We start from the raw sequence: 13,652 nt of genomic DNA on the forward strand, positions 1-13,652 counted from the left end.
CTAATAGTAAAATAAATTACTTTAATCTATCCTTACATTTTTATAGTAATAGGAGACTATAAGAATTGAGAACTACACTAGAGATGTGTCGTTCGCGAACTAACTTATTCGGTCTTGGCGATTGATAGCAATCGGTGGCACAATAAAAATAATAAGCGCAAGCGACCTGTTGGATAGTGTCGTTACCTACGTTGTTAGATTTAGTCTGCGACAGCTGCGACCGATGAAGTATCAATCGCCGAGTCCTATAAGTGCGTTAAGTCAAAACAAAATTGTAAAAAATATACGTTAATAAATACATCTAAACACTTAGATAAAGAAAAAATGTAACGTAACGTGTCTTTTCTTTTTTTCTAAAATTAAATACTAAGAAAATTTAAATAAGTTCAAAACTACCGTGCGTTCAACACCGTAAAGGTTACGATTGCCGTACGGCCCGAACAAACTAGTTCAATTGAACGACTCACTAAAATTAACGATTCGGAATTGAATCACTATACAATTTAACGTCGTTCGGCACTGAGTCAGTCCATCCACTTGTTCATTTTGCCAATATCCGTGTGACCGTGTGGTAAAATAATTTTATAAATATAATATACAGGGTGTTTCTGAAATTGATGAGGTAACTATAGTATGTGCGTACTCAGTGTGATGGCCCAATGAAGATTTTTTTGAAATTTTTATCTATCTTCAAAATCTGGGTTTATACAAATTATTTTTAGAACATTATTTTCAATGTAAAAATAAATAGTCAAGTTCTGTTTTTGCAAAATTATTATACGAATCGATGTGTTACATTATTTTCGAGCTTGTCGCGCGTTTTTCACGCTCGAATCGCCGACTAAAAAAAAAAATGGTGTGGCACATCGATTTGTATGAAGACATTACAAGATAAACAGTGGTGATATTTATTTGTTGTCATTTAACATACACAATTAATTAACGTATTATTTTACATTGTCAACCAATAAAAATGATAAAATTATAACATATCTAGTGTTAACAAAGTTTTAAATTAGGTATCAAATTTACTGACATGCATTTAAGTTGTGTTACATTGTAAAATAATTATAATTAAATACACTTTATTTTGAAAATCTATTTTTATCTACAGTATGTGAATCCCATTAACTTCGATGCACTTTATCATACGATATAATGAACTCCAAGTTTTTTCCAACAAATTTGGTGTTTGACGAATATCAGCTACATTATTAATTCTCATAAAAAGTTCATCTCTATTATTTAATTTGTTGGCATAAACATGTTCTTTCTGCATATTCAATTAGTAATATATAATTAGTGTACTCCATTGTTCAAAATTTAAATTAAAAACTTTTAAATTTTAAAAACAAATTTAAAGGGTTATTCATATCAAGTATTGAACTCAGCTATAATCAAATCAACTAATGTTCTTTATGTAAAACTTACGGTCAATTAGTTATTTTATAATAGACATTACGGATAAGAGTTACCATATTTTATTACCTGTACATCTAAACCACACAAATTAATGCATGTCAGTAAATTCGATCATTTAAAACTTTGTTAACCCTAATTTTGTTATTATTTTATCATTTTTATTAGTTGAAAATGTAAAATAATGCGTTTATTAATCATGCATTTTAAATAACAAATAACTATCACCACTGTGGCACTGTTGTCTGTTTATATTGTAGTGTTCTCATACAAATCGATGTGCCACACCATTTTATTTTTAGTCCTCTTAAGATAATGTTCTAAAAATAATATGTATAAGCCCAGATTTTAAAGATAGAAAAAAAATCTTCATTGGGCCATCATCACATTGAGGGCGCATATTATACTAGTTACCTCATCCATTTCAGAAACACCCTGTATAAATATATTTATTACAAGGACATAAGAAAATGTTTGATAATGATTTAGTACGACTACTAATTTTGAATTTTGATACAATTAATGATTAATGAACAAGTTGATTTACGATTTTGGTTAATTATTATTTATTTTGTTGTATTTTAAAAAATATTATTCGTAGGATCTTGAAATTTTTTGGCATGACGTATATTATTATTAACTGTTGTGTATAATACACACTAAAAACTGTTCTACCATAATACCGATATTGTAGTCTTATAATTTGCGAATCAATGTATATATTTATCTGTTATCATACTAATATTTATATAGGTAAACTACAGAATAATGTCATAAAGAATTTTCCTTACAAAGAACCATTCGTAAAATTAGAAGCGTTATACATTACAGATACACCCCAACCATACGACATATCCATGTCTAAATAATTATTAAGATGACACAACATCTATACAGTATAACAATGTAAAACAACCTTAAAATGCTTATGAATTGCTTAAAACATAAAAATTTTAACCTACGAGTTGTATTAAATATAGCCGGGATTACACAGCGCGTGAGCGTGTATATATACCGCACACCATAGACCTATTAACTAAGTTAGTTATAACTTTTAATATAGTTTATAGGTCAATGCCGCGCACAATAAAACCGATGCACCGTTAGATTGAATAAGACGCGCCGCACCAATTTTCCTTTGGCGTGGGATACAGAGACTGACAATTGTTGGGAAGAGATGCGACCGCGCATACATATTTTGCCGCACAACACGAATTAGACGGTCAATTGTACCGCACTATACCGCTGACCACTCTACACTCCACGCGACGCGCCGTGTGATCCCAGATTTAAAGCATAATGTGTACAATTTAATAACGATCGATATACGTCCAATATGTATTGTAATATTTATGTTTACATATAAAAAAGTATAAAAAGATAAAACTTAATAGTATGCAGTATAACAATATGTTTAATGAAAAAAGAGATCAACTATTATAAAAAGTATTGTATAAAAAATAACATTAATTACACATATTAAAAAAACTGTATGCAATTTGTTTATATCAGATAATTACATGAATACATTTAAGTTTGTATTTCAAGGTGCTTTTTTTCTTCTTCGTGTGTTAGATGACGGTGGATCATATGTTATTCCATTGTCTTTTGTCTGTGCATTTCCATACATGTCTGAGAAGGAATATTCAGGTGGTTCCTCTCTTACTAAAGAAGTTATAGATTCTGAAGAACTAGTCATCTTGAATGAAGTGTCGTCTTCCGAATCATTAATGACTTCTTCCCAATTAATATCTCCATCTGGTTCGCTATTCTCAACCAAAGTTGTATCTATATTCATACTAATATTTTGTAACTGAACTGCTTGTATCCCTAAAAAAAAGTGTTTTAAGTGATTTCAATATACAAAACATTTATTGATTAACTTACATAAATTTGGAAAGCTTTTATAGCCAGCTTTAAGAAAATATTGGTACACTTTTTGCCTGTTATCATCAAGGTCTGTAAGCCACCACTCTTAAAATTGCTTATTTGAGCATCAATATCCTGTAAGACAAATAAGTAAATTATACAGTTGATTTAGGAAGTTGTTTGCTGTTTAGACATTTTTAAGCAACACATATTATTTTTTTTTTAAATACATTATTTTCAGTACTTAACCTTAGTAGTATAAGTCTTAAGACATAGACTGATAAAATGTTTAATTTATTGTGTCTATATATTATTATTTGATTAAAATTAATGTTTAGTATCTTAAATCAATAATTACTTTTAATTATTAAATGAACATTTAAAAAAAAATGATGAATTAATTTTTTTATTTTAGATTCTGAGCTGTCTAAAAATGTATTGATGATTTAACAGTGTTTTTTTTTTATTTATCAGTCAACACCTTTTCAATATTTCTTTTGGTAGGAACATGCATTAGGGGATTAAATTTAAAAAATGCCCTGCAATTTTAATATTTTTCTAAAATTGTGGGAAAATGAAATTCATATGCAATACCAATTTTATTATTTTAATACAAAGAATAATGATTTTGTTATTAAAAAATATAATTTGTGTGTGGACTTGAAACTTTTGCGTAATATTATACGTATTATTATATTTTATATACACAATATCATTATCAAAACATTTAAAATCATTTTATACTATTGCCTATTTATATCACGATCCTATTATATTTATATCATTCTACGGTTAGTCGGTATTGACCCATAAGTAATTAACAATAATATATGATATAAATATACCTATACTATTATAACAATTAAATAACAATAATATAAATTCAATGTTTCTGTCAAAAATTACTTAAAATTTTTTTTATAAGTACCTATATGGATATAATAATACAGACCTTTTCATGTCGTTTTATAAATGGACTTATAATATTTTTGTACACATAAGTTAGAGAGCTGTCCGAGGTTGGATAAGTCATGTAAAGAAACAATAGCTTCAGCTCATTGTAAAATGGCAACCTGAAAGTTGTAATATGTAAACTAAAGTATTATTCAAAATCAATTATTTAATTTATTTTTAATTTAATAACTCAAATAACATGAGACCTTTTAAAATATCTTCCTTTAATAGGATTTATTTGTTATATCCATTTTTTTAAAACAACTTACCAAGGACCAATAAATATGTCTGTTATGGTCTCTACTGAAGTGAACATCGAAAAGGTTATCCAATACATTAGCCATATACCCTGCATAAATGTACAGTTATTATTTATATAGTAAGAATAATAAAGTTTTTAAAATAATATAAAACAAATATTTGTTCTAAATGATATCTTATCTGGTTCTTCTCATATAGTTGTTAGTCATATCCACTTCAATGTATTAGGTATGTTTCATAACCATACCGTTTTTAATCTTTTTGGTTAATTGTTTAATGTTTTTATTAATGAAATAAAATCAGTAATATATTTTATAATAATATACATTTAAGCTAATTAGTTTATTATTATTATTGTTGTATATTATACGTCGGTCAGCAATTTTACATAGGTACAACAAATATGGCATGAGAGTAATAGAGTATGTTTGAAGAGTGCGAGTCTTTGGCAGGGCCCAGAATCTTTTGAATTAATTGGTATAGGTTCCGGTACTGGTTCTCAAAAAATGAAATAACTGTTCCAGATCAGTTCTGGTAAAAAATAAAGGTAGGTATCGGTTCAAATTAATTTTGGTACCCAAAAGTATAATAATTTTAAATAAATACCTGGAATGTGGGTTTAACTAATAGTATTAGAAATATTAGAAAACTCATATAATCCCAGTAGGTATACAAAACAGTAATACCATTAAATTATGATAAATAAAATTATTTTATATTTGAACCTAAAAGAATTTGTTTAATCTAAAAATTCCGATTCGGTTCTCGTACCTTATTTATTAAAATAAAGGTTTCGGTTCAAGTCACTGTTCCAGAACCGGTTCTTTTAGGTTTGGTTCCAGTCCCTGGTCTATGATTCAAAAAATGTATTAAATAATTTTGTTTCCTCTAATTCTAGTTAAGCATATTATTACAACTTATAATTCAATGAAACATATGTTACACATACCAAATAGTTATATTATATAAGTTCCTAATAATGTTTGTATAATATTACCACAAAATATTAATTCTACATAATTTTAAAGTAATCAAACATACATAATTTGTTGATCGCTTTGTCTTGAGCACTTTGTATGACATATATCCTGGATATAATATGCCAAATAACATGCTGAAAAATAAAATTATGACAAATTGTAAATTAAAATAGCTAGGTAGGTATCAATTTAAAATCTATACAATTGGATAAGTCAATATTAATCCAGCCATAATTGTGCAAAAAAAAAAAAATTATGTAATATTGGAAATATATAAACGTAATAAAATAATAAATATGACCACATAGGTAAACATAAATTTTTAATAATAATTATTTATAAAATAATTTTAGATACATTAAAAATAATCCAGAAAAATACTCGTGAGGAGTCGTAGTTATATTTTAATAAAAACAGATATTTTAAAGAAACAACAGTACAATACTCACATCAGTGGTCTACATAAGAAGTCCGGTAACATTTTAACAGGTACAATTAACACGTAACGACGAACAGAAAATAATTGTAAATATTATATATTAATATATATTATATACACTATCTGATCAATTTGATTCTGTTATTGGAAAATAGGTATAATATAATATTTAAATATTATAACAGAACAATCAGAATTCGCCACAATCAGAGACGCAGAATATTACAATATAACATATTGTGCATTTGTACATTTATCGTGCCTACCTATTTATTGTAAATACTAAATTGTAAACGTTATGTTTTAAAACAAAAAAAATACAATATGTTATCAACCGTAACCGTTCGTTGGTAATTGACCAATAGCAGGACGTTCTGGATGTAATTGAATTTGATATATGTTATCAGCTGTTATCGATATTCGATAACGATAATATCACAGAATAATTTATTTTATCATCACAATTCATAAGAAAAAATTAAAAAATAATATCCAGTAGACAATAGTCAATACCAATGCCAAATAATGAATAACGATTAACGGTGGTATTCATAACTTTGTATCTGTGTAAGTAAACTAGATAAAATTTCAAATTCTGATTTCCCTAATTATGATACTGTCAATTATTTCAACAATGACCATTAGTTAATCGTCATTGAACGGTTCTTTTTAATTATTACTGTTTTCATAGAAGTCGCGTAATTGACATAATTATTGTATAGTATTTATATTTATTATAATTTTATTATCAAATATCAATTGCAATAGCTAAAATGACGTATGATTAATTGTCTATCGCCTGAATTAAATAATTACACAAATGGAACAGTATTTTCCAACTATTAATGAAGGAAAAAGGCATGAGACACGTTCCACAATGGGTTCAAAAATAAAAATGACCAAGAGTATGGCTGTAATCCGAAGCCACAGATCTATTCTGAGTGACGGAATATTAATGGTAAAATAAAGTTTTATTTATTGTTTTACAAGTATAGATTGCAAGTCAATTGTTACCCTTCTACCTAGAATCTTTATTAATACTCGTACAAATTGTAAAAATATTAAAAATTGTGTATCATTAATTTTTATTTAGAAATCAGGAATAGGAAAACCATCAATTTACCATGCTTTAGTCATTATATTCTTAGAATATTTTGCTTGGAGCTTACTTACTTTACCAGTAATATCAGTAAGTATAAAATTAATTAGAAATAATTGTTTATACTTTACAGCAAGCTATTATGTACATAAAAAAAATATATTTATTTTACAGAAATTAAATAATACATTCCAAGATCATGCTTTGCTTATGAATGGTATTATTTGGGGTATAAAGGTATGAATATCTTTAGTTATTCTTAATTATTTTATTATTTTAATAATATTTAAAAAATTTTTTTAGGGTATTCTATCATTCCTAAGTGCCCCATTGATTGGTGCCTTATCTGATGTTTGGGGGCGCAAATTATTTCTATTATTAACTGTATTTTTCACTTGTATTCCAATACCTTTTATGTGTATTGACTCTGGGTAATTTTTAAAATTAAAACTTATTATGTCAAATTAAAATCAATTTTTACTTATCTAATGAGTTGTAAAATATTTATTTTTAGGTGGTTCTTTGCCTTGATAAGTATTTCCGGTTTATTTTCTGTAACATTTTCAGTTGTATTTGCTTATGTAGCAGATGTAAGTGATGAGAAAGAAAGGAGTTGCTATTATGGCTGGGTAAATATTTCAAAATTAGTTTAAATACATTAAACCACATAACAATTATTATAAAAAAAAATACCAATCATCAATTTTTTTTTTAGATAACTGGAACATTTGGAGCTAGTATGGTTTTTGGACCAGCCCTTGGTTCATATATAATGGAAATTTACAACACTAGTTTTGTTGTATTTTTAGCATCATTAATAGCACTTTTAAATGTATTTTTCATAATTGTTGCTGTTCCGGAAAGTCTACCACATAAACAACGAACATCTACTAATTGTATATCTTGGAAAAAAGCGGATCCATTTGTTGTAAGTACCTACTTAGTAAAAAAAACCAATAAAAAAGTATTTGTATTTTTATTTTATTTAAAGGCTTTGAGAATGGTTGGTCGAGATCGAACTATATTGATATTATGCTTAACAGTGTTTTTGTCATATCTCCCTGAAGCAGGAGAATACTCTTCATTATTTGTTTATTTGAGACTTGTAAGTGTTAAAATTTAATATAAATAATAGGTATTGTTTTAATAATAATGTCTTGATTTTAAAGTTGATATCTTTCGATTCTAAGCGGATATTATAATGATTTGACAATGATGTGTACTATTTTTTTTTTTTTTTAGTTGGAAACACTAGTTTAGTAGAGAAATAGTAAAAATTATTAATATCTTTCTTTAGGGGTCAAAAAAATTCCAAACTTTAAACAACCCAAAGTATCAACTATATCCAATTTCCTACTAGAAACCACCCTCAAAGTTGAAAATCAAAGCATTTTTAGTACCCCGATTATAACAAACAAAATAAATGAACATTGTTAAATCAATACATTTGTTACTCCATTCAGAATGGGGAATTTTTACGCAAAACCAAATTTGGACAATATCAATATTTTAATTTTTTGTTTTTCAAAAAAATGACTAACCAACATTTTTACCAAGTGTTTGGAATTTATATTAGAATTTTCTATTCATGGTGTAATAAAAATTATTTCTGAGCTATTTATAGACATTTAAGAAGATGCTACACCTACATTTGTTGTGTCCATCTTACAAATGCGAAACAGCAAAAACTGTTGCACGTGGTAAAGAGCTAAGAAGGCTACAGTCATAACTAAAAATCAAAATTTTCACCACATAAAAAGAAGAATTTTGAGTGTGAAATATAGTTTTTATTTTTTTGATATTGGAACTACCAAAAAAGTTATTCAACTTTGTAAAACACAAAAATAATGAATTTTGAAATAAAAAGAACTTTTTTCATATAAGTGATATAAAAAAATAAAAACAATATTTCACAGATAATGTTCTCATTTCTACCGATGAATGGCTAACTATAATTGATGTTAAATTAGATTAATATGATATAATATTTATTATGTAACAAATATTTGAACTTGATAATTTTAATTTTAGGTAATGGGATTTAGTATGTTCAAAGTATCAATACTTATTGCATTACTAGGACTGTTTTCAGCAGCTATTCAATCTGTGCTTGGCATAATAATGAAAATGATGGGAGCTAAATACACAATAATGATTGGTTTGGTATTTGAAATCATGCAACTTATGTGGTTTGGATTTGGTTCAGAGACTTGGTATGTTATATATTTCTTTACATTAATTAATTAAATATTAAAATTCTCTTATTCTGTAACTGAAACTTAAATAAGCTTGAAAAAAATAATTGAATGTTAAAATTGGTTGTTTATTATACTTATTTGGCACAAATACAATGGTATAACAAATATATTATTGACATTCAAATTTGTATAATAAATACTTTATTAAATTCATTATTTAAATTATTTATCCATATTGTATGTGGGTTTTCTCATTGACTATTATGATGGTTCACCAATCACCACTGTTTATTGTTTACGACTTATGAGCCATAATCATATATATATAATATATTTTTATTTAATAGGGTCATGTGGTCCGCCTGTTTTTTGGCTGCCATTTCAAGTGTTACATATCCTGCTATTAGTTCGTTTGTTTCCATTCATTCAGATGCAGATAAGCAAGGTTTAGCATTTTTTTTTTTAAATCGAATGTTTAAAATAAAACTAATGAAATTTGATTTTTTTATTTAGGTGTGGTTCAAGGAGTGGTGACCGGAGTAAGAGGCCTTTGTGGTGGATTAGGACCTGCAATGTTTGGATTCATATTTTATTTGTTTGATGTTAATTTGAATGAAGGAATGCAAATAGCACATACTACTCAACATTCACTTAATAGTTCAGTCATAATTAAACATTTAAAGTACAATATAAATAACGATCCGTCTTCTTCGGTAATAACTGTTAACTAAATATGTAAAATAATTAGAGATATTACTTCTTTAAATATATTATTTATATTAACTTATTAATCATTTGTATTATCTTTTGTAATTTTAGATGATTCCAGGACCACCATTTGTCTTTGGTTCACTTCTTGTTATGTGCGCATTATTGGTCTCTGTTTTTATTCCAGAAAATGTTCCCAATGGCTCTGACCAACGCCATAAACAAATTGGTAAACATAATTATTTAAATATTTAATTGGATAATTTAATACTTGATTAAATAAATAATAACAATTATATAAATAGTATTGATGACATTTTTATTTTTCTAAAAAAATGTAATTAAAAATGATACAAGTTTTAGTTATGAGTTAAAATTATGGCTGTTTAGTGGAGTAACTCGGTGTGGGGGGGGGGGGGAAGCCCTTGTATAAATTTAAAGAATATTCAAAACTAATATTAAAATGTATTATAATATTGAAAAAATATTCTTATGTAGGTTTTCAACCCAATAACATAATGTTAGGGCTAGTCGGATAAGCAATTTACATAAAAGAAATACAAATAACATTTTTTGAATTTAGATGTTGTATTTCAGTACATTTGTGCAATAATAATTTAGTTTCTTGTGCTTATATTGCAATAATTCTTTATATTTTTATTTTCAGGGAACTACTCTAGTTTTAATATTTAGTGGCGATTAAAGTATATTTTTCTTTTGCTAAAAACAACTTTACAACATTTTCCATTTAAAAAACTATTGTTATTTTAATGAATAATCATGCGTGTAGCCATAGGGGTGGATCCCTCCATGGGATTTTTTAGATTATGAGTGAAGCAATAATTGTATTGATTACAATGAGGTTTTTCTTTTGTCTGTCATCACCTTTTGGGGCAGTAAAAATCCTTTGATTTTCAACTTCAGCATATTTTCTGGTTTGGAAGTGATTCTATTTGGTATTTTGGAAAAAAGTGAAAAATGTTAGGAAAAAGATAAGTAATTTTCAAGTTGGGAAAAAAAATAGGGGGGAAAACAGTGATTTTTACTCAAAATTAGTTTAAAATAAAAGAAAAATTAAGGAAGAACAGAAATTTTTACGCAAAATCAATTTTTTTAAGCATTTAAAGTTCAAATAATGACAAAATACGTAAAAATGACAAAAATATGCAAATTATTTTGAGTTAGAAATTCATGAAAAATTTTCTTTATAAAGCTAAGATTTTAAAATGTAATACAAGATTCCTCATAAGTTTGTCTATCTTTATCAACAACAAAAAATTTTTACAACATTTGATATTCACTCGATTTCTCATGTAACAATTTTCTTATTTTGTTTTAATTAAAAAACGAATAACTTGAAAATTTCACTGAATGTTTATATAAGCATTTTCTATACATGATAAAATTTTGAAAATAATTTGACTCTTTTTGAGCTGTTAACATACGGACATTGTCAGTTTTCAATTATTTTAGTTTTTTTTTCTATAAATATCAATAAAATTTTATTTGTTGGGTAAAAGAGCATGAACATTTAATGCAAGGCTCCTGATATATTGTTACAATAGCAGTTAGATAAATATTAAAAATACATAGACACATTTTTTTTTTTTATATTAGCATTTAAAGTTCAAATTTTGACAAAATTTTCAAATTTAAAATGTAATAATTATTTTGTAGTTAAAAATTTTTTAAATGTTCAACTTTTATTCCTAAAGATTGAAAATTTAAAACAATGCTCCAAGTAAATATGCTATATATAATTTACTTTATTCACAATAATATAGTTAGTTAACTTTGTAATATCATAGGCTGACTGACCGTTTTCGCTCAGAATTGTTTTTTCCTATACAATGATATTATATCATTGAATTCAAATTTAACACCATCCATTACAGTGACCCACTTGTAACCTACTGTTTAGCAGATCAGTATCCACTTGCCCACTTTTTTGTATACAATATTAGGGCACTATCTAGTGATTTATCTTAAAAATCTTAACCCTCCCCCACTAAGATTATTTGTGAAATTAATTTGTATTTACAACTTAAAATTATCATAGTAGATACTTTCAACAATGAATAACTGAACATAGATCATTAATAATAATCAGAAACAATAATGGGGACAGATTTCCTCCTTGAGGAACATGTGACAAAACATCAATCCCAATCTGACATATTATCATTACCAGTTTTTATACATTATTTTCTCCCTAACAAAAAATTCATAAACCATGATAACAACAAGGGTCCATCCACCCCCATCAACTTAAGCTTAGAAATCAAAATATAATGATACACTGTCTCATAGACTCTACCTCCGGCCTTTACAATGGATACTAAGTCAGTATAGTTCATAAAAAATGTAGTAATAGTTGACTTGGATAGCCAAAGACCGTTTTGACCAGAATCCAATTTCCTTTTTTAAAAACATTACAAAACTTGACTCCATATTTTTATAAAATAATTTAAATGAAACACAAAACTAAGTCATTGGCCTGAAATTACTTATTAATGATCAATCTCCAGAGTTTAATATCAGATATACTTAAGATTAATTGCCAGTGTTTTGGAAAACTACTTGTCTCTAAAGACAGATTAACTTATATAATGTATAAATGTATTTGATAAGTTATAAATATCTACAAAATAATACAGAAATGCCATGTTTTATTATTATTTTGAAATAAATAGTTATTTTTTTATACATTGTGTATCTAATATTATGTTACAGGTTCTTCAACTCAAGTACAGTATCAAATTGGTCGAATAAATGTTCAATCTTATCTTTAATTGGTTGTCTAGTCACATATTATATTTAATGTTTAGTGTTGGTTTCTTAAAAAAGAAAATAGTAACTACCTTTTGTGATTTGTGTTAAAGCTTATATATTTAAAATTTATTTGAAATTTATTTCACATTGGGTTAAACTTTACAATGAAGAAAATAGTTACTATACAATATTATTAAAATAATTCCTATGGAAGCATTATTTAATTTATTATTTAACATAGTATTATTCACTATACACAAGTTGCTTTAAAGCTTGTGCATCCACTATTAATTATAAATAAATAATCAATTTATAAACATTAAAATCATGATGTTTATTCTACAAATGTTTTTTCAGCTAAATAAGCATACATAGATAGGTACATACATTATTAATTGTATTAATTTAATATGTATGTTGAGTTTTGTGTATACTTTAAACATTTAATATTTTAAATTACTAATTGGAAAATATTAATGAAATATTGTAAAATATGTGCATTAAAAAAAAAATATATTCGGATGTACAAAATAAGAATTAAGTAATTATAGTTAACTGTATTGTGAATTATTCTTCATATTTAGTGTATTCATATTCTCATAATTCTCATTTTGTTATCTAAGTTAATGTATGTGTTAAATTTTAATTTACTTATAGCTTATTTATATTCCTGATCTCTGTTAAATTAGTTAAAACTTTAAAAACGATATTAATTTATTATGCATCCAAATTAAAATGTCCCTAGATAAAAAAATAATTCCATATAATTGCATTGATTAGAATTTGTTATTTTCGTATTGAAATGCTAAGTGTAATATTTAAATGCTAAATAAAAACTATTTAATTGGCATGTTATTTTTGTTTCTTCACAACAGTGGCACAACCGTGTTGGTGCAGGCCTCCCCCTTGAGCCATATCTAGCTATAATAGGTATACTTTAATAGGGCCAATAG

At 26.2% G+C, this 13,652-nt stretch overlaps 2 protein-coding genes across 2 annotated transcripts; one reads left to right on the top strand and one right to left on the bottom strand.

Annotated features, from left to right (window-relative positions):
* Nucleotides 1-2,121: 2,121 nt before the first annotated feature.
* Nucleotides 2,122-6,074, bottom strand: LOC132938713 (receptor expression-enhancing protein 4-like). Its single transcript, XM_061005715.1, has 6 exons — nucleotides 5,933-6,074; nucleotides 5,545-5,617; nucleotides 4,512-4,591; nucleotides 4,241-4,361; nucleotides 3,306-3,423; nucleotides 2,122-3,249 (listed from the first exon to the last, which is right to left on the bottom strand). Exons 1-6 carry the CDS (start codon nucleotides 5,962-5,964, stop codon nucleotides 2,963-2,965), a joined length of 711 nt encoding a protein of 236 aa, XP_060861698.1. The 5' UTR covers nucleotides 5,965-6,074; the 3' UTR covers nucleotides 2,122-2,962.
* A 146-nt stretch (nucleotides 6,075-6,220) lies between these two features.
* On the top strand, nucleotides 6,221-13,024 carry LOC132938712 (hippocampus abundant transcript 1 protein). Its single transcript, XM_061005714.1, has 13 exons — nucleotides 6,221-6,489; nucleotides 6,691-6,880; nucleotides 7,016-7,111; nucleotides 7,196-7,258; nucleotides 7,325-7,452; nucleotides 7,536-7,650; nucleotides 7,737-7,949; nucleotides 8,013-8,126; nucleotides 9,053-9,234; nucleotides 9,567-9,664; nucleotides 9,733-9,932; nucleotides 10,039-10,156; nucleotides 12,661-13,024. The coding sequence occupies exons 2-13, from the start codon at nucleotides 6,743-6,745 to the stop codon at nucleotides 12,717-12,719; spliced, it is 1,524 nt and encodes a 507-aa protein (XP_060861697.1). The 5' UTR covers nucleotides 6,221-6,489; nucleotides 6,691-6,742; the 3' UTR covers nucleotides 12,720-13,024.
* Nucleotides 13,025-13,652: the final 628 nt, after the last annotated feature.

The sequence above is a fragment of the Metopolophium dirhodum genome, chromosome 2 (assembly GCF_019925205.1).
Source record: "Metopolophium dirhodum isolate CAU chromosome 2, ASM1992520v1, whole genome shotgun sequence".
Taxonomy (NCBI): Eukaryota; Metazoa; Arthropoda; class Insecta; order Hemiptera; family Aphididae; genus Metopolophium; species Metopolophium dirhodum.